The sequence below is a fragment of the Eurosta solidaginis genome, chromosome 5, assembly GCF_040869045.1.
Source record: "Eurosta solidaginis isolate ZX-2024a chromosome 5, ASM4086904v1, whole genome shotgun sequence".
Lineage (NCBI taxonomy): Eukaryota > Metazoa > Arthropoda > Insecta > Diptera > Tephritidae > Eurosta > Eurosta solidaginis.
The window spans coordinates 43,267,739-43,290,607 of NC_090323.1; the positions used below are offsets into that span (position 1 = coordinate 43,267,739).

At 35.1% G+C, this 22,869-nt stretch overlaps 1 protein-coding gene and 1 long non-coding RNA gene across 5 annotated transcripts in view; one reads left to right on the forward strand and one right to left on the reverse strand.

The window, feature by feature from the left end:
* LOC137233688 (uncharacterized) overlaps nt 1-22,869 on the forward strand; it is a 540,569-nt gene that overhangs the window by 246,039 nt on the left and 271,661 nt on the right. The window contains exon 3 of the long non-coding RNA XR_010947535.1: nt 7,123-7,303. This is a non-coding gene — a long non-coding RNA (uncharacterized lncRNA). The remainder of the gene's footprint in view (nt 1-7,122; nt 7,304-22,869) is intronic.
* The window catches only part of LOC137233687 (cyclic AMP response element-binding protein A-like), a 261,324-nt gene that overhangs the window by 235,365 nt on the left and 3,090 nt on the right, over nt 1-22,869 (reverse strand). Inside the window, exons 2-3 of one of the 4 annotated variants that reach the window (XM_067756949.1) lie at nt 7,964-8,550; nt 7,524-7,807 (exon numbers count right to left, since the gene is read on the reverse strand). In XM_067756949.1, coding sequence (XP_067613050.1) covers nt 7,524-7,580 — 57 coding nt within the window. In that variant the 5' untranslated portion in view covers nt 7,581-7,807; nt 7,964-8,550. Of the gene's footprint in view, nt 1-7,523; nt 7,808-7,963; nt 8,554-22,869 lie in introns of all 4 variants that reach the window. The other 3 variants (XM_067756947.1, XM_067756950.1, XM_067756946.1) reach the window with 3 other exon arrangements.

Below are 22,869 nucleotides of genomic sequence, written 5' to 3' on the forward strand. Positions count from 1 at the left end.
CTGTTAAAGAACGCCCGGTACTCGTTCATCATCACCTGACAAGTGAAACGGTCGGTCACATTCTTGGGATTCACGGCGCCGTTTGCCCTGCTGCGTTCTATACTATCCAAAATAGACAGTTAAATCAAGTTTTGTTCTTAAAATGCACTGGACGTTTCAGTATTGTTTGCCATCTGCTTCGTAAGACTTTGCCAGAACTTAACCACATGAGGGACGGAGCACTCTTATCTGCAGTACAGACTACAACACTTCTCTGGGTTGTAATGTAGGAACTCCTTTTACGAAGTGAAAATATAACCTTGCCGAAGTATGCTCGTTTCACTCACGTTAATTCCGTTCGTGTTGTTGTATTCCTTGGCGGTGTCAGCAAAATATTCCAACAGGGTCCTTTTCAACTCTAATCAACAAATGTAGTCATCTTGCATTTCTTCAAATCGTATTTTTCAATAGCATATGCATTTTGCATTTGATTTTGTTGTTGGCTCAATATTTTATATTTCAATACAAATTTATTGCCATTTTTGTTGCTTGCACAGATGTATAAATTTCATTGTTTTTTAATTACTATTTACTAGCGGCAACATTTTTCATTTACATCATTACTTTTTGCATACATAAAGTTTATGCTTTTGCCAATGGTGTAGGACTTAAATAATTCACGCAAATCATAAAAGCGGAAATGAGATTTATGGCTAAAAATAAGTTTATGCAAATAAATTTTTCTTTGGGAGAGAGCTTTGTTTAGACTCAGTGTAAGATATAAAGAAGTCATTCAATAAATATATTTCATTTTCATTTTTAACCAAACTAAAATCGCTTCATAAGCTTTGAGGTTTGCTTCTTCAGAAAATAATTTTCAATAATTCGCTTTTTATGATGCAATTGGAGTTTCTGATTTTAAGTAGTTATTACACTACACACACATATGTTCAGTTATGTTCAGCTGATATTACTTAGTTTCTCTTTTTTGGAGTGTTATCGGTATCTATTTGATTATAAAACATTGAACGATAACATTGCCATCGATAACAGACCGATAACTCGTCAATAACATGCCGATTACAAACCGATAATTCGTCGATAACAATTTTTTTATGAAAAATTCATATTTTTTCGATAACAAATCGATACATTTTCAATTACAAATCGATAAATTTTCTACAAGACGATAACTTATCGATACCGGTTGTCTTGATAACAAATCGATATTTTTTCGATAGCAAATAAATAAACTTAATAACAAATCGAAAACCAATAACTCGTCGATAACAGTTGTTATCAATAGCAAACCGTTTTATTTCTCCTTTCCTTCCACCACTTCCTCATATTACACAGTACATTTTCTAAACACACATTCTGGATTTCCCCATACAACATTTTACGCCTTCACTTACATTCTGTAGTACGGGGTACTATGGCCCTGGCAGCACTCATTTCTGAATAATTTGTTTAACGCTGTGTTACTCATTCACGCCAAAAAGGCTGAACGGTTAAGTATGAAATTTTACAGAGGATAGACAAAGGTGTGAAAGAATCTACTGGCTATATTTTTGTTTTCTGAAGAGGAGGTGGGAACAGTAAATTTTTAATCTCTTCTGACAGTAGATTTACCTTGACCCGTAATATTAAGTCTACGAGCTATATAAATAAGCGTATGATAATTTTGTAAAGGTTTGCAGGTATTTCCTCCCCCGCTCCCTCTATCTGGAATAGTATCTTAAACTTGCTTTAACTCTAGCTGGTTTTGTCCTGCACTAATAATATTTGGTATCCGAGTCACATAGATCGAATGAGCAGTGCCGCGGTTACCACCTACAAGACCCTACCCCCTATTTATTATAGACCAATGGTTTTGGAATTTCTTTGGGATCATGCCTGGAATCGTTTCGGGTTTACTGCGCAACTAAGTCAGGACTGTTTAAGGATCTTGTCGGGACTTCTTAGGAAATATTTCGAAATAATTTCTATATTGTCTTCGTAATCATTTTGGATTTTTTACAGGATCGAACCAGGGTCTAATTCAAGAGTATTTCGCTCCTTTCGGAACTAGCATGGCAGAGACCCTGCCATCTAGGTAACGTGATTCTGAATTTCTTTGTGATATGAAATAAAAAGCCTGAAGATATACCTAAATACATTTAAAGCCTCCACATAAAATAAAAGGCTGAAAGGTCAGGCATAAGAGATCTAAATAAAAGTCGCTGTGCATCGATGCCTAATAATAATAGTAGTAATAATAGTAATAAAGAAAAAAGGGCCAAGTGGATCCTTCTTGAGTATAAGCTATCTTTCGGCTCAATTTTATCGAAATTAATGCAGTCTTGCCGGGGTGATTGAGTCACAAAGGCGATATCTGGTCTTCCCAACATTGAAACGTCTGGATATTCAAACAGTCACATTTATAATTTCCCGGACCATTTTCAGGTTGAGGCTATCTGCGGATCATTTCACGGGTTTCCTCGTGTCATTTAAGTGATATTATTCGACACTATGGATCATTTTTGACCATTCTGGTACAATTTTAGGACTGATGATTCCTATATCCTTACTATATTGAAATGATTCTCGGGAAAACCCCGGGACTTTTTGGGTCCGTTTTACCACAAGGTTACGAATAGTTTCATCGCTATATCAATATTTCAGGACTATTTAGAGATCGTTTTGGTATTGTTTTAATGAACTTTTCGGTACTAATTCCAGATATTTTTAGGACTATTTCGGAATTGATAACGGGATATTTTCGTAATTTTTTCGGTGCACTTTCTGGGTTTTTTATACTCAGCTGAGCAGAGCTCACAGAGTATATTAATTTTGTTCGCATAACGGTACCCCGTAACGGCATAAACTAATCGAGATAGGTATAGACTTCTATATATCAAAATGATCTGGTCGAAAAACGAAATTCATTTAGCCATGTCCGTCCTTCCGTCCGTCCGTCCGTCGGTCTGTCTGTCCGTGAACACGATAACTTGAGTAAGATTTGAGGTGTCTTAATGAAATTTAGTATGTAAGTTCCTGGGCACTCATTACAGATCGCTATTTTAAATGAACGAAATCGGACTATAACCACGCCCACTTTTTCGATATCGAAAATTTCGAAAAACCGAAAAAGTTCGATAATTCCATAACAAAGACAAATAAAGCGATGAAACTTGGTAGGTGGATTTACCTTATGACGCAGAATAGAAACTTAGTAAAATTTTTGACAATGGGCGTGGCACCGCCCACTTTTAAAAGAGGGTCATTTAAGAGTTTTGCAAGCTGTAATTTGGCAGCTGAGTATGTAATGTTCCTTAGTATGTAGCCTTCCTTACTTGTTATACTCAGTTGAGCAGAGCTCACAGAGTATATTAAGTTTGATTGGATAACGGTTGGTTGTACATATATAAAGGAATCGAGATAGATATAGACTTCCATATATCAAAATAATTAGGATCGAAAAAAAATTTGATTGAGCCATGTCTGTCCGTCCGTCCGTCCGTCCGTCCGTTAACACGATAACTTGAGTAAATTTTGAGGTATCTTGATGAAATTTGGTATGTAGGTTCCTGAGCACTCATCTCAGATCGCTATTTAAAATGAACGATATCGGACTATAACCACGCCCACTTTTTCGATATCGAAAATTTCGAAAAACCGAAAAAGTGCGATAATTCATTACAAAAGACCGATAAAGCGACGAAACTTGGTATATGAGTTGAACGTATGGCGCCAAATAGAAAATTAGTAAAATTTTGGACAATGGGCGTGGCACCGCCCACTTTTAAAAGAAGGTAATTTAAAACTTTTGCAAGCTGTAATTTGGCAGTCGTTGAAGATATCATGATGAAATTTGGCAGGAACGTTACTCTTATTACTATATGTACGCTTAATAAAAATTAGCAAAATCAGAGAAGGACCACGCCCACTTTAAAAAAAATTTTTTTTTTAAGTAAAATTTTAACAAAAAATTTAATATCTTTACAGTATATAAGTAAATTATGTCAAGATTCAACTCCAGTAATGATATGGTGCAACAAAATACAAAAATAAAAGAAAATTTAAAAATTGGCGTGGCTCCGCCCTTTTTCATTTAATTTGTCTAGGATACTTTTAACGCCATAAGTCGAACAAAAATTAACCAATCCATTTGAAATTTGGTAGGGGCATATATTTTATGGCGCTAACTGTTTTCTGTGAAAATGGGCGAAATCGGTTGATGCCACGCCCAGTTTTTATACACAGTCGTCCGTCTGTCCTTCCGCATGGCCGTTAACACGATAACTTGAGCAAAAATCGATATATCTTTACTAAACTCAGTTCACGTACTTATCTGAACTCACTTTATCTTGGTATGAAAAATGAACGAAATCCGACTATGACCACGCCCACTTTTTCGATATCGAAAATTACGAAAAATGAAAAAATTCCACAATTCTATACCAAATACGAAAAAAGGGATGAAACATGGTAAGTTAATTGGATTGTTTTATTGACGCGAAATATAACTTTAGAAAAAACTTTATAAAATGGTTGTGACACCTACCATATTAAGTAGAAGAAAATGAAAAAGCTCTGCAGGGCGAAATAAAAAACCCTTAAAATCTTGGCAGGTATTACATATATAAATAAATTAGCGGTATCCAACAGATGATGTTCTGGGTCACCCTGGTCCACATTTTGGGCGATATCTGGAAAACGCCTTCACATATACAACTACCACCACTCCCTTTTAAAACTCTCTTTAATACCTTTAATTTGATACCCATATCGTACAAACTCATTCTAGAGTCGCCCCTGGTCCACCTTTATGGCGATATTTCGAAAAGGCGAACACCTATAGAACGAAGGCCCACTCCCTTTTAAAAATGCTCATTAACACCTTTCATTTGATACCCATATCGTACAAACAAAGTCTAGAGTCAACCCTGGTCCAGAAAGGCCTACTCCCTCTTAAAATACTCATTAACACCTTTCATTTGATACCCATATCGTACAAACGAATTCTAGAGTCACCCCTGGTCCACCTTTATGGCGATATCTCGAAAAGGGGTCCACCTATAGAACTAAGCCCCACGCCCTTTTAAAATAATCATTAACACCTTTCATTTGATACCCATATCATACAAACAAATTCTAAGGTCACCCCTGGCCCACCTTTATGGCGATATCTCGAAACGGCGTCCACCTATAGAACTAAGGCCCACTCCCTTTTAAAATACTCATTAACACCTTTCGTTTGATGCCCATATTGTGCAAACAAATTCTAGGGTCACCCCTGGTCCACCTTTATGGCGATATCTCGAAACGGCGTTCACCTATGGAACTAAGGATTACTCCCTTTTAAAATGCTCATTAACACCTTTCATTTGATACCCATATCGTACAAACGCATTCTAGAGTCACCCCTGGTCCATCTTTACGGCGATATCTCGAAAAGGCGTCCATCTATAAAACTTAGGTCCACGCCCTTTTAAAATACTCATTAATACCTTTCATTTGATACCTATAACGTACAAACGCATTCTAGAGTCAACCCTGATCCATCTTTATGGCTATATCCCTAAATGGCGTCCACCTATAGAACTATGGCCCACTCCCTCATAAAATACTCTTTAATGCCTTTCATTTGATACACATGTCATACAAACACATTCCAGGGTTACTCTCGGTTCATTTTTCTACATGGTTATTTTCCCTTATGTTGTCACCATAGCTCTCAACTGAGTATGTAATGTTCGGTTACACCCGAACTTAACCTTCCTTACTTGTTTTTAATATAGTCTAAGAGACCGTGACTGCCAGACCTTCGTCATTTTATAAAAGTTGAAATTTCGCCAGTGCATACTTCCAACTGAAGCAGGATCTTTGGTCTATTATAAAACTTGAGTCATAGTGGCTTTAACAGATGTCGTGCAAAAATTTTGCGGAAAATAGACCTTTCTTTCGTCATTTTATAAATACTGATTTTCATATATGGTCTTCGTCATGATATAAGAAGCCCCTAGCCTCATTGCCAGACACTTCCCATAATGGCTATGTTCAGCCAGACACTGTTCATAATGCAAAACTGTACATTTTCATAAAGCTAAATACTTTTCCATAAGCTGAAAGTTGTTTACGGCAAACAAAATTTCAAAAGTTTTTTTATAGATTTTGTATTCGAACTTCAGTATAAAATTGCTTCGATGTTCTTTGAAGTTTAGAAGGATTAAAAGTGTCTGGCTAATCAAAGCCTCTATGGAAAGTGTCTCGCATAGTGGCTTCTTATATCGTGACAAAGACCATATATGAAAATCAGTCTTTATAAAATGAGGAAAGAAAGGTCTATTTTTCTGCAAAATTTTTGCACGATACCTGTTAAAGCCACTATGACTCAAGTTTTATAATAGACCAACGATCCTGCTTCAGTTAAAAGTATTCACTGACGAAATTTCAACTTTTATAAAATGACGAAGGTCTGGCAGTCACGGGCTCTTATCTTACTCTATTATCAAATATCCCTACATCCAAACATTGATTTTTTGAAAATTTCGGGTCTACCCCATAGGTCAGTTTAGCGCTATTATAATTATTATTTTGAGATAATTTCGAAACCACCTATTAATTGTTTGCTTTATAATTTCAAGACCTTTTCGGGATTGTTTCATGATTATTTTCTGGACTTTCTCGAAATTTATTTCAGTATCACATATGTATATTTCGTAATAATTTTGTGTTAAAGTTCCTTCGTTCGGATGGGGCTGTTGGTAGAGGCTGGTTAACTATAATTGAGGGACTGAAAATGCATGCTTTCCAGCCTCCAAAAGAACATTCACTATGAAGCTCAGAGTCTCATCAAATTTAATATAATGTTAATGTTATTATAAGAAAATTATTTATTCATCTATTTTAAAAGATTGTTCCGAAAAATTTTAGAGATATATGAACTAAACAGACTTCAGATTTGAATTCAGGCGTCCAAAATATGTGTCGGTATTGTGGGTATGTCAAAAGTACAGACCTCGTTTTTTGTTGTGCCGGTGGTTTATTTCATTTCATGATTTTTTAGGGAGCCTTAGCTATTTGATAAAGTAAATTCAATGTTTATTTTATGGTCACATATATAGTTTCATTAATAAAGCACTTCCTACGTTATTTCAGATTTCATTCATTCATTTATTGATAAGTCATATTAGTACAATGAGATCTATGATCTCTTATAGTACAACAGAATATGGAACAGCAAAAATACAGATAATTATTAAATCTAGATTTGGTCATAACGCAAGGAGGAACTTACAGTTCAAATCTATACATACGCAATTTGACCAGGAAAATACAGGTATGCTTAGAAAAATAAAGCCTGAAGTAAATAATCACATATCACATATTATTTAAATAGGGAATCTTGTGAACAAATCAACATGAGAGTATTCATGTATTTTATCGGTAGTCAGCATATAAAACTGCCTTAAAGTTGCTTTTAGTAATAATACTTCGAATGGACATTGGTATCGAGTACCAAGTACGAATCGCTTTGACAAAGAATAGCTTAAACTTACCGGATCTAGATCGGAATCCCAAATATCTTTTAAATCACCATCATAGAATCCCTCCATTGCTGTAGTTTGTTGCCTTTTGTTATTCTTTTCTTTCAAGTTGGTGCTTCTTGCGCCGAACTTTTCGCTTTATACAAGCTTGCGTTTAACCGTTATACGTTAGCGGGGTCGTCCTACTTTGGTTGGTTATCTACACAAACCGCCTATTAAACACTGAAATGTTTCTTTTGTTTTATAAAATTTTGCACTAATGTTTCATGAACTTTTTGTATGTAGATAGTTGTCTGCTGTTAAAAGAAAAGAACAAAAACAAAATGGCAGAAATTAATTTAAATGTACATATATGATTCAGTTTTCATTTAAGTTAACTGTAAAGTACTGCATGAAACATAAAGAAACTAGAATGCTGCAGGCAATAAGAATGCTTAATGGTTTCATTTTACATTTAAAAATGCTTATTATAACTTCCTTTGTTGAGATTATTTTGATTTGTATCTTTGCAAACATTTTTTTTTTTTTTGGTTTTTTTGGAGTTGTATATATTTTTTTTTTCTTTTGTCTTTTACTACTCTTCACATTTTTGTACGTGATATTGTTTTAATTATTATTATTCTTTTTACTTTGTCAGTTTATTCTTTAAAATTTTTTGTTTGTAACTTGAACTTTGTACGTGTTAGGTCGCAGGGCCGGTTTTTATATTTTTTGTGTTTTCATTTTTTATCTCATGCTTTAGCTTTTGTATTATTTTGATTTTCATTTTATTGTTTATAATTGACGCTTTTTTGAATTGTATAAATTTTCGTTTTAGTTATGTTTGCTGCCCTCGTTGTTTCTTGAAAGGTTAAGAGTTTAACCTACTTTCAAAGTGTGGCATTTACTTGTTTGACGGTTCACAGGTTGTACAGTTTTTTCTTGTTAAAATTTGTTTAACTTTTTATTCGCCGTTGCTTGTTGGTCTAAAGTTCGCTGTTGCTTAACGTTTTTCGCTGAACTTGCAAAGTTTTCTTGGATTCTTTTTTCCGTTAAAATGCTGCTGAAAATGTAAGTAATTTGATGGCTGATTGAATAATTACTTCTTTTTGCTTTTTTAAGTTTATTTAGTGTCAGCAGTGCTTGAGTTTTAGTATTTGTTGGAATTGGAGTTCTTTGAATTGTATACAGATTTGATTTATTTAAATCTTAACAGACTGAACATACCTCAAATAATGGGTATTCAAGGGGTTGATAAGCGCAATAGAAAGCTTTATAGCTTCAAAGCTTCCGCAACCCAATTGTCAACCTCACCTACCGGATACGCTTCTTTTCCAAACTCTCAACGAATTTACGCTAAGTTGCCCAGCAACAACAGGTCATTTGATACACGTCCAGATCGTTTAGTTATAGGAATATGGAGGGAAGATTTCCAGAACCATTATAAAATAACTTGGGAATAGTTTCGGAATAACTTTCGTCTTTATTTTGTTAATGTTAATACTTCGTGATCATCTCATACCTTTCCTCAGATAATATAGGATTGTTTCTGAGAATACCTTTGGCGATATGTAGGGATTAATTCACTGATCAAATCGGAACTATTTTGCTATAAATTCGAGACTATTGCCGTACAATTTTGCGGTTGTTGTCGACATTATTTAAATATTGATTACAAGTCATAACTACTCTATTTCGTGTTGAATTCGGGCCTATCTAGAGATCATTTCGTATTCTAGTTTCTAATGCATTACCGATTACTATCCACTCGCCTTAAACCCAAGAAATATTGCGAAATAATTCTTTGCTTGTTTTATAAGATTTGTAACTTGAATTTTTTCTTCGAACTCGATTTTTACGCCTATTCGGGTTTTAATGCAATTTCGTGTTACTATACTCAGTTGAGCAGAGCTCACAGAGTATATTAACTTTGATTGGATAACGGTTGGTTGTACAGGTATAAAGGAATCGAGATAGATACAGACTTCCATATATCAAAATCATCAGTATCGAAAAAAAATTTGATTGAGCCATGTCCGTCCGTCTGTCCGTTAACACGATAACTTGAGTAAATTTTGAGGTATCTTGATGAAATTTGGTATGTAGATTCCTGGGCACTCACCTCAGATCGCTATTTAAAATGAACGATATCGGACTATAACCACGCCCAATTTTTCGATATCGAAAATTTCGAAAAACCGAAAAAATGTGATAATTCATTGTCAAAGACGGATAAAGCGATGAAACTTGGTAGATGGGTTGACCTTATAACGCAGAATAGAAATTTAGTAAGATTTTGGACAATGGGCGTGGCACCGCCCACTTTTAAAAGAAGGTAATTTAAAAGTTTTGCAAGCTGTAATTTGGCAGTCGTTGAAGATATCATGATGAAATTTGGCAGCAACCTTACTACTATTAATATGTGCTAAATAAAAACTAGCAAAATCCGATGAAGAACACGCCCACTTTTTAAAAAAAAATTTTTTAAAAGTCAAATTTTAACAAAAAATTTACTATCTTTACTGTATATAAGTAAATTAAGTCAACATTCAACCCCAGTAATAATATGATGCAACAAAATACAAAAATAAAAGAAAATTTCAAAATGGTCGTGGCTCCGCCCATTTTCATTTAGTTTGTCTAGAATACTTTTAATGCCATAAGTCGAACAAAAATTTACCAATCCTTCTTAAATTTGGTAGGGCCATAGATTTTATGACGGTAACTGTTTTCTGTGAAAATGGGCGAAATCGGTTGAAGCCACGCCCAGTTTTTATACACAGTCCACCGTCTGTCCTTCCGCTCGGCCGTTAACACGATAACTAGAGCAAAAACCGATATATCTTTACTAAACTTAGTCGACGTACTTATCTGAACTCACTTTATCTGGGTATAAAAAATGCCGAAATCCGACTATAACCACGCCCACTTTTTCGATATCGAAAATTACGAAAAATTAAAAAAATGCCAAATTTCTATACCAAATACTAAAAAAGGGATGAAACATGGTAATTTGTTTGGTTTATTGACGCAAAATATAACTTTATAAAAAACTTTGTAAAATGGGTGTGACACCTACCATATTAAGTAGAAGAAAATGAAAAAGTTCTACAGGGCGAAATCAACAGCCCTTGGAATATTGGCAGGAATACTGTTCGTGGTATTGCATATATAAATAAATTAGCAGTACCCGACAGATGATTTTCTGGATCACCCTGGTCCACATTTTGGTCGAAATCGCGAAAACGCCTACACGTATACATCTAAGGGCCACTCGCTTTTAAAACCCGCATTAACACCTTTAGTTTGATACCCATATCGTACAAACACATTCTAGAGTCACCCCTGGCCCACCCTTATGGCGATATCTCGAAAAGGATTACTCCCTTTTAAAATACTTATTACCACCTTTCATTTGATACCCATATCGTACAAACACATTCTAGAGTCACCCCTGGCCCACCTTAATGGCGATATCTCGAAAAGGCGTCCACCTATAGACCTAATGCCCACTCCCTCTTAAAATGCTCAGTAACACCTTTCGTTTGATACCCATATCGTACAAACATTCTAGAGTCACCCTTGGTTCACCTTTATGGCGATATCTCGAAAAGGCGTTCACCTATAGAACTAAAGCCCATTCCCTTTTAAAATACTAATTAACACCTTTCATTTGATGCCCATATCGTACAAACACATTCTAGAGTCACCCCTGGTCCACCTTTATGGCGATATCTCGAAAACGCCTTTACATATACAACTAAGGCACACTCCCTTTTAAAATACTCATTAACACCTTTCATTTGATACCTATATCGTACAAACAAATTCTAGAGTCAGCCCTGCTCCACCTTTATGGCGATATCCCTAAATGGCGTCCATCCATAGAACTATGGCCTACTCTCTCTTAAAATACTCTTTAATACCTTCCATTTAATACACATGTCATACAACCACATTCCAGGTTACCCTCCGTTCATTTTCCTAGATGGTGATTTTCCTTATTTTGTCTCCATAGCTCTCAACTGAGTATGTAATGTTCGGTCACACCCGAACTTAGCCTTCCTTACTTGTTTTTTACTTCATTTTATAAAACAACTAGCATACCCAGCAAAATTGGTCCTGCTCGAAAACTGACGTGCCTTCGAAAGTGGTCCTTCCTCCTATTCTTGTTATTCCCCTTCTCATCTCCTAATTTGTCTTCCATTTCTTCTTCCTTTTACTATTCTCCTCTGTCTTCTTCCCACTCTCGATTTTATTTTATTTTTCCATATCGCTCACCCAATCTCACACCTAGTCCACTCCTAATCCTACTCTTATTCCTACCCTCACTCCCACTTGTTCTTCGATTCACATTTTTACTCTCACTCCTTCTCCCACTCCATCTCCTGCTCCCACTCCCACTACCAACTCCAACAACCCAACTTACTATCATTCCAGCTGCCACTACCACTCCCAGTACCACTACCTCCTACCACTCCTTCCCACTCCTACTCTCACTCCAGCTTCGACCAACAAACAAAATCTCACTACCGCTCTCATTCCCTCTTATCCACTGCCACTCTTACTCCCACTCCTACTCCTAGTTCCACTCCCATTCTTATTTCTACTCGCACTCCTATCCACATTTTCAATCCTACTCCCATTTCCCTTCCCACTACCAATACCACTTCCATTTCCATTCCCATTCTAACTCCCATTGCCGCTCGTATTCCTTTCCAAAACTCTATGCAGATACATAATATATAGATTGGGTCTCCCTCCCATACTTATCGCCATCTTTCTAACTTGTCTACAATTTTTCCTTCCTGCTCATATACCCCCTTATTCCCTCTTTTTTCTCCCAGTATCGCTCTAATTCTCCCTCTTAATATCACACATCCACTTCCACGCCCATTCCGAATCCCAGTCCCTCACTGCTACTCCATCTGCCACTCCCATAGCACTTTATATACAGAACCTCTATCCCAAATATTGCATATCTAGACACTACAGATTATCACAGAGAGCATATATCTCAGTGCTCAGTTTGAACCAAACTGACTCGGATTTTTGAAAAAATGAAGTTTATAACGCCTGAAAGCGTGATCCTGCCAAATGTCCCGAAATTTCATAAAGCCACACTACGAAAGCCTACTGTCAAACTTTGGTCAAGCTCCTATAAGACACACACATACATACATTTTTATTTAAAACATTCAAGTTAAAAATTTCAAAATGTAAGATGAAATATGTTTTTTTTGTTTATTGGAACTTTCAAATCAAATCCACTTCAACCATTAAACAATTATTCGTTCTTAGTAACCTCCATCAAGTTTCTTCTTGCCTCAAATAACAACACGAAAATTCTTGAAATTCTACGATTTTTAGTTTCCCTACTTTTCTTATAACAATTTTTTGCTTTTTTTTGTTTTCTTATTGCAAAAACCCGTTTGCTGCTGCGGCGTACAATTATTTTATTGCGTAAACCCCAATATATGTAGTTGTTGCTGCAGCAATTGCTTGCCACTCACAAAACACTTTTCTTATGCCAACAACAGCAACAACATTAACCGCGTTTTCCAATCTTGCTTCTACTTCATTCAACATTTTTACTGTTGCATCAACAAACCACACAATCGCATTCCTTTGCCTCTTGATGTTGCTGCTGCTGCGCCTACTCTTTTACTCTACCCCCGTCGTATTTAAGCAATACAAACTTTTTTCTTCTTCACGGTGTTTGTTTTTTGGGTTGCCTGTTGCTTGACGTGTGTCGCTGCTAATCTTCTGATATACATATGTACATTAGGGTGGCCCTTCGTTGTATGGATGGAAAAAAAGTGTTTGGGTTCTTGATCTCACCCCTAAAATATGCGAATAGCTCAAAAACGAATATATACAAAGTTTTAGGCCAATCAAAAAAGATTTGGAGGTGGCGCAAAGGGCTTGAAATCCTGAAAAATGACGAATTTTTACAATTTCGTGTTTCAGGCTTCCATATTTCTAAACTCTATGAAAATTTACTGCCTTTCCATACCGTAATAAGATCTGTATTTTCTTAATTTTCTAAAATGGCTACAATCTTCAAAACCAGTCGATCAATAACAGAGTTACATGGCAAAATATATATTGCTTTCGACAAACAAATATGAAAAGTAAATTAAGTCTGTGCAAATGTGTTTATCAGTGAATCGTGGTACTCGGTTAAGAAACGCTCAAATAAACTTTTTATACACAAATACATACATATATCCCTTGAAGCCAAACTTGAAGTTTATTTATTTAAAAAAGTATACATATATATTTTTTTTATAAATTTTCTTTAGAAATGCGTGATGCCACAACAAATTTAAGCCTGCACTGCAACTTGTTCTTGCAACAAGCATGGCGAAAGAAATTTTAAAAAAATATAAAGAAATGAAAATATATATTTTAAAATTGCAAACAACTACAAACAATTTTTTTGACGCGTCTTATTAAAACTATACTGCCCTTGAATGAGCAAATTTTGAATAGTAGGTTTTTTTTAAATAGATAAAATGCGGCACTTTGCATTGAGATGGAAAACAACTTCCAGAAATAACAAGTCGTAAAAAGGTGAAACGACTTCCAGTTGTTGTTACTTACAGGAATGGCGAACAGTTAATAGGAGCTCCAAAATTATAAGCTGCAACAGGCTCGGAAATAGCTGACACGTTGTATGAACTGTTATTTGAATGTGATTTGAAGGATAATATTGTGGCCTGTTGTTTTGATACGACATCGGTTAACACAGGCGTTATAAAAGCAGCTGCAACGTTATTAGAAAAAAACTTGAGCGAAAACTTTTGTATCTACCGTGTCGTCATCATATTTATGAAGTTCTGCTGAGAGTTATTCTCCAGCTAATATTAGTAAGGACGTTCAGTTATTTCGGCGTTTTCAAGAAAATCGCAAAAACATCAACAAAAATTGTTTTAGAGATTTGCTACAAAAGATCGAATTGAAATTACTTTTAAACGATAGCAAAGATACTATTTTAAAAACCCGTCTAAGGAATAGTTGAAAAAAAAAAAATAGTAAGAAGTGCCTATAGGGAATTATTGGAATTAACGTCTATATGTCTAGGAGAAAGTGATGGCATAAAGTTTCGTCTACCAAAGCCCACTCATCATGCTCGGTGCATGTCTAAGGCATTGCATTGCTTAAAAATCTATTTATTTCGTGAACAGTTTAAACTAACGGAGTATGAAGAGAATTCGATAGGAAGTATATGCGCGTTTATTAAACAATTCTATGTTAAGCTTTGGTTTTACTATACCTATCCTAATAGAGCACCTCTTCAAGACTTATCTTTTATTAAAGAAATTTACAAATACTGAAATGTTAATAAAAAATATCTACCATTGCAATAAAAAAGTTTTGTAACCACCTATGGTACCTGTCTGAAGAATGTATTGCATTGGCATTGTTCGATGATGACGTCTCTTGTACCATGAACAAAAAGATTGTGGAAAAAACCAAAAGCATAGACAACTGCGACAAGGAAACAGAAAATTTAAAGAGGTTACACTTAAGGCCCAGTAAATCAACAAATTCATAGAAAAGGAACTACACGATTTTGTAACAGGAAATACAATTGATTTTTTTGGTCGGCTTGGTATATCATCTCAATTTCTGGAGGTAGATCCAATATACTGGGGGGATACAGGAACCTATAAAAAGCTAAGGATACTGTTATAAATATAAAAGAAGAAACGACACAGCAGAATGGGGAGTAAAGCTTAGGGAAGAATATAATAGAATACTTACAAATGACGAAGAAGAAAAACAATATTTTTTACAAGTTGTAACTGATTACAAAAAGCAATTTGAATCACATACTAAATCATCCTTAATTAGATCCTAGGAAATAATATCATATTATATACGTGTCAGCTAAAGTTTCACAAGATATATGTATATGTTTTAAAAATGTATTTTCACAAAATTTATAATAAAAAACTTTTTAACAAACTCATTTACGTATACTCCTTATATACACATTCTTGAAGTAATGACACCGTATTTAAGGCATAATTTTCCATTATTATTTGACCAATTTTATTATTATTTGACCAATTTTTGTTGTCTTAGATTTATTTGAAAGTCAAATATCTCTAGAACTTACTAATAAAAAAAAAAAGAAATTTAATGCGCGATAACCTCCGAAGAGATCTAAAGCCGAGCTTCTCTTCCAATTTGCGTCGTGCTCCTCTTGATTTTCCTACAAATTGTTTTATGCCGACTCCGAACGGCATCTGCAAGGCAGATGAGTTTTCACTGAGAGCTTTTCATGGCAGAAATACACCCGAAGCGCTTGCCAAACACTACTTACTAATAACACGATAAATTACATTTCGCCCATAACAAATGAAGTAGAGTTGACCAAATTTAAGAAATTGTAAAAATTCGTAATTTTTCAGAACTGCAAGCTCTGCGCCACCTCTAACCCTTTTTTGATTGACCTAAAACTTTGTATATTCTAGTTTTTAGGCTATTCGCATATTTCTAGGGGGTGAGATCGAGAATAGGAACACTTAGAAAAATAAGGGCCATCCTAATGTACATACGTGCACTTGTTAATCTAGACGGGACAGCAGCAACCTGTTGCTACAGCTCTTCCTTTGAAATGCTCAAAAATACAATAACATCGACTTTCATGTATGGCCATCGTTATATGCATTTAGTATTGGCCACTTGTTGCCCGTTGTCACGGTCGCAACTTGTTGCACTCTGATGAAGATTTGCTTTGTGTTTATTGCATTAGTTTGTATGTATGTATGTGTTTATTTTTTGAGTGGTGGTTTCCTCTACTTTCTTTTATATTTTTTTTTTCTCCCCAGTCATATATTTATTTTTCTAACTGCATTGCTTGCATAAATATTTTCAATGAAAACAAAAAAAAAACAAAATGTTTGCTTATTAGCATTGATTCTACACCGCCTGTCTGCTCACCTCGCCGTATGTGTAATGCCATCTTTTTCGCTAGAGTCAGTGTGTGTAGCACCAAGCCAGGCCGTCATGCAGTCAAGGCACCATAGCAAGTCAAACCAACACCAAGTCAATCACTCACTTTGTCAATTGTTGACTTTGCCTTTGACTTTGACTGCAGTTTGGTCAAAGAGTTGAGAGTGAATTTTATTTGTTGTTGTTGGCCAATTGTTGGCCAATTGTTGGCTGGTTGGTTTGTTACTCGGTTAACGGTCACTTGAATTATTATTGATATACTGAATGTATGTTGATTGCAAAAGCTTTGCTCTTTGTTATTATTGCTGTTCTTTCTTCGGTTTCTTTCTTTTTTACAACCTTACCTATTTCATTAGAATTTTAATGTATGTACTTATGTATGTGTGATTGAGCATAAGGGTGCAGCGTAATAAATTAATATACCTAGGTTTGTGGTAGAATACTCTTACATCTTAAAGGCTTAACATTTGTGACGGTAATCTGGATTAGCCAGCTATTTTATTGGAGTTAAAATGACAACCAATTTTGATTAAGCAAGTTTCAAAATTTGGGAGGACTAAGCGATGAACTAGCTAAAAAGGGCGCATCCCTTGAAGCTTGCCCCGTAGATGTCCCAATTAGATTGGGCGAGATTAAGCGAAGGCGAGAGGTGCACATGATCGACCAAGCGGGAAAGGCTTGGGTTCAAGCGCGGGGCTGTAAAGTGTCGAAGATTATTTGTAGGCCTTACAACCTTAGACTAAGTTGCTTCTATCATTAAAAAGAGAAGACTGTAGACTCATGACGGGTATTCTGACTGAACACTGCATGCTGGCGTCACATGCCTTTAAATTAGGCTTGGTCAGTGATAGCAGATGTAGGAAGTTCGGGTTGGAGGAGGAAATGATAGAGCACGTTCTGTGCTCTTGGCCTGCGCTTGCCAGGCTAAGAACCCAGCTATTAGGAGTGATACAGCTGTCAGATCTAGAAGCAGCAAGTGGCTTAAGTTCTAGGAAGCTTCTAGTATTTGCCAAGAGGACCGAGTTATTTTATAACACAGGTCCTGGTTTTTGATGGGGTTTTTCAGTTTGGTCGTTAAAACAAACTTCTGGTAACACTACGGACTCATTCAGTCTGTGCGAGGTTCTCATGAACCGGCAAGTTCAATGTAACCTAACCTAAGCGAGTTTACATTGGCATTCCATGTAGCGCTTTTTTAGCCTTGCTTCCACTCATCTCTCTCTATCCCATCTTCTTCTTATTTATCTTCCTACCACACCAGAACCCAGTCCAACTCCTACTATCACTCCCACTCCTACTTTCACTCCCACTCCTACTTTCACTCCCACTCCTATTTCCACTTCCACTCCCATCACTAGTGCCACACCCACTACTTCGTATACCCGGTTTTTTAGTGTGAGTTCAAACTCCAGTTAACATTGACTAGAGTTTTTTAGATTAAGCTGAGATGAGCAGCAAAATTTTATGTTATTGAACAAAGTGGTAAGGTTAAATAAACTCCAGTCAACTTTAACTGGAGTTTAAACTCGCACTGAAAAACTCGGCCTTATTCTATCACTCTCACCTTCACTCATAATCCGACTGCAACTGCCAGTTCCACTTTCAACCCTACGCCTACTTCAACTCCCACTCCCTTTGCCTCACTCTGCCACTCCCTTTCACTTCATCTCATTTCATCTGACTGACACCCAGTACTACTCCCACTTACACTCCCATCACCAGCTTCACCCCTAGTCTCTCTGCCACGTCCAGTTCCATTTTTACTCCCAATACCTCGATCTCCTCCTTTATAGAAAATCTAAACCAAATATGGCATACTTGCTTCACCTGAGTGTGTGTTTATACACCGCTACGAAACTATATGATACTAACACAGGTACAATTTCTCAAGTTGCATTCCTCTTTACATATAAGATTTAGATATATAATTTAGACGTTCTCCTGCAGAGAGGAATTTGTCATATTGTAGCTTTTGCAAACAAAAAATTGTGTATCCTTTTGCCTCCCCCTCTCCATGTTTGATCCTAGTCTCTCATCAGTAAAAAAAATGTTTTGAGTGGACTAAACTGATAACTTGACTGCAAAAACTATAACATTTCTATAATCGAAAGCGACGCAAGCAATAAAATAATAACAAACCTGCGTGCATACATCTTATCTCGTTAATCAGCCATTAATAGTGGTAGTGGAGCACTACGACGATTTTACTCTTACCAGGCACAGTTTCGATATTACATACAATACATATGCGAACAGGTAGGAGATTTCATTTAAATCCTCTCCACGAGGTCGCTACAACAACTACAAAAGGTCGTTTGAGACACTTTCAGATCGTTTAGTTATAGGAAGATTTCCAGAACCATTATGGAATAACTTGGGAATAGTTTCGGAATAACTATCGTCTTTATTTTGTTAATGTTAATACTCGAAAGCGTCCTTAGTGCCAGGACCGAACAAAGTTCGTTAACCAGCCAAGTCAATGTTTGTCTTTGTTTTAACCACATTTAACTTTGACTAGACTTATCCTGCCACTCCCACTGTAGTTAAGATCGTTTGATCGCGAAGTTTTACATTTCTCATGCGCATTTATGTTCTTATCTTGAAACCTTCACTCTTATTATTACTATTTTTTACAGCTCACCCTAATATATGTAGAAAACAATTTTGCTTTACTTTTGCACTGCACTTTTAAGCTATTAGTTTTTCTTTGGCCTCTTTTATTTATTGGTTTTTACGGTTCACTCTGTTTGGCTTTTGCTTAGCAAATTGTTAATCATAATTTTTCAACTTCTTTGATTCTCTTCTTGTTGCATATTCTTCTGCAAAACTTCTTTTTGCGCTAATTGCCAGTGTACCTTGCTGCGTCCACTTGCTGCTGACAGTGTTCGTACTAGCAGATCTGCTACTGATGCCTATTTCTTGTTTCACTTTGTAGCTTTTGCATTACTTTCGAAAAGGCGCGGGTATACTTTTGTATAGTGTTCTAGAACTTTGAGCTCAGTACTGTCAACAGCAAGGTATTAAAGGCAGTAGTTTCGGCATCAGGTAGAACCTGACACCATATATTGCCGTAAAGTTTAATCTGCAAAGCTGTTTCCTTCGAAGTCCTTATGAAACTGAGACCAGAATGAGTACAACATGTAATGTTGGTCCATTTCCTTTAGATTTCGGCGGTAGTTAATTGCAAGTCTCTGTACTTATTCTTAAGGAAAAATAATAATTGATAAAGAAGACGGTTACATCAATACTTCTTTTTCTAACAAGTCACATCTCAAACACTTCAGGCTAAAAGATGCAGCTTGTTTTCAATTGCCACAAAGAGAGGCTTCTACTCGGAGGATAACTCAAAAAAATGTACCGTCAAGCCTTTCATTTAACTATCAGTACATACGTAATCCTGCTTGAAATGTTAGTTGACAATTTTTAGAGCTTCGCTCACTGCATTCTCAGTTTTTTAAGAAGTAATTACAGCAAAAGAAATTACGATAGTAGAAACAACAAATCTGCTTTGTTGTTCTTGAATTAACAGTCATTCCGTAAAATGTTCAGTATAATGGTTAATTCGTCCGAGTTTTTTGTCAAGAGAACAAATTTAATTATTCATGCTGAGCAGAAAGTGTTGGTCTCAAGAAAAAAAAATGCTGTAAAAGTTACAGATTATCAATAAATCTCGTTGATTTTCTGTAAACAAAACAGATTTCATTGGTAATTTGAACAGCGTTCAAATGCCAATATTAAGCAAACGCTTTAGCATATCCTAAAGAGAAACTTACGCTCCTGGCGCTCACTACTCAGTTCTTAGGACATATTGCCATAGAAATCTCTGTTATATCAACAGACTTCACTGTTCATTCAACAGATTTTTTTTTGTCAAAAGAGCAAATTTGGTTAGACATCTGAAGATAAACAACTGCCCTCAAGCTAACAATGTGCTGTTAAAATAATAGATTCTTAGTAAATCTAACTGATTTTTCTGTAGAAGGAACTGATTTCATTGGTAATTTCAACAGCGAATAACTGCGATTATTAAACAAAAGCATTAGCTAATCTTAAAGAGAAACTTACGCTCATGGCGCTCACTACGCTGTTCTTATGATCATTTTGCCGTCGAAATCTCTTTCATGTTAACAGCAATTCACAGTGATTCTAATGTTGATGTAAATCTGTTATTTTAACAGTTTTCATTGGAATTCTTAAGACAGTAATAATTGTGAAGTTAACAGCGCCATGGCTAACATATGATGGATGCACTTTTTGTTGATTTGACTTTTGAAACACTCTCAACAATTTGTGCGAAGTTGATTCAACAGGGTTTTGAAATGACTACACATTTGAAGAAATTTCGGCAGAATTGGCCCGTGATTCGGTGGTTTTTAATTTCTCTTTTTCTTTCAGTGTAAAACAGCTTAAGTAGATCTAGAAAACTTTATATAACGTGGAGGATTTTCAAGAATGTTAGAATCTATAATGTGTAAAACAGTTTTAAGTTTTAATGCTTTAATGCTGGAGCTTCGAACACTGTTTGCTGTTCTCCTAAAAGTTGTTTACTATAGAAAATCTTCCTCAACATGCATATTTGTATCTATATTCATTTGCATTTTTTTAACTTAATCAACTTAACTAGTCTAATTAATTGCTCTTTTCATTTATTATTGTTGTTTTTGTAGCGGGCGGTGTTGGTAATCAATGCTTACTTTGTAATCAATTACTTTGCTCATCTACATATCGAGTTGGTGATACAGCAAAATGTGCTATGTAACTTTTGTTTGTTATCTGACTTTGAGTACATTTTACATGAATTTCAGCGCATATTTTTCTTATGTAATTTCCGCGTGCAAAAACAGTTCATTTAACTATTCCTTTGTGTTGATTTTATAACCTGCATTTAATTGTAGTTAGTCGGCGCCCTTATGCACAAAAAGTGAAAATTTATATAGCACTTTTTGCAGTATCACCTATGATGTGCACATTGGAGCGCTTTTTTGTCGCTAAATATTTTTTTTTTTTTTGCAGTTTTGTTTGGCGCTGAGCGCAAAGTCTACAACAGATATGAGTGCTTCTTGCACGTTTGTTATATATATATATTTTTTTTTTGTTTTTTTTTTTATATTTTTTTCCATTTATTTTCTTATTTTATAAAATTTTTTTTCACTTGACATTTTTTCATTCATTGTTCGATGATTTATTACGGAATATTTTGATTTCATAAATGTAAAAAGTTTGCAAATAATAAAAGGTTGCTATGTATTAAGAAAAAACCGAAAAAGTAGAAAATGGAACATTGCTCGTACCGGGTAGAATCCTACCTCAAATGCTTGAAGAAAAAAAAAAATAAAAATATATACGAATCTAAAAAAATAATTTTTTGTTTATTTTTTTAACACTGAAAAGTTTTTGTAGGCTTTTTTTTCTTATTAACATATAAATTTTCTCCATTACCAAAATTTCGTATACAAATTTGATGAAAAAATTATATGGCGAAAATTCAATCATTCCATGTTTTGAGGTATGTTTTTGCGAGTGTATCTATATTGAAATAAAAGCATTCAAAATTGGGTTTACATGGGGGGATATAAAAATCGAAGGGGCTATTCCTTCGGAACATAGAAAAAAAAAAACAAAAACAATTAGGAACGCCGAAGACCACATCCTTTCATGAATTGAGCTGAACAGTAAACTGATAAAATTTCAAAAACTCGTAATATCTGAGCTACGTATAGCTATAATGTCTTTAGAGAACAGATATATCGAGAATAGATGTATGATCTGGGCCGTTCCGACAAATATATAATAGGACATCAAAATAATTCAACTTGAATTTAAGTTAAGAACTAACGTGATTCGCAAATTCTAACATTATTTCTCAAATTTACTTCAAGTAAAGTATAACAACTTTCGCAAAAACGATGGGAACTTTTTTTGATTGAGTGACAAGATAACAAGTTGAGAACTAAAGATATCTCAAAATTTGACAAAGGTTGGTAAGAAACGTTTGTTGTTCAATAAATTTCTTCAAGGTTTTCTAAATAGTCGGGTTCCGCCTTTTTGCACAGATTGTAGATAGAGAAGCTTTCGTTTAGACAGAGTTCCGGCACTGCATGCTTTAAAATTTTTTTTTTTCTTTTATGGTTTTTTTATTTTATTTCATTTATGTTTATTTTATTTTGCTCTACTTTTTATTAAACTTAAGTTGCATTTTACTTTTCTCTTTATTTTCATAATTTTTTTAAATTGTTTCCTTTCTATTAAGTTTTAGTTGAGATTATTTGATTTTGTTTAGCTTTATTTACTCTTTGAATTATATCTTAATTTTTTTATTTTCTTCTTCTATTTTGCAATTTTTAATTTTTTGCTTTTTACTATTTTTCTATATTTTTTTTTTTTGACTATTTTTAACAAAATAGTTTCTTAA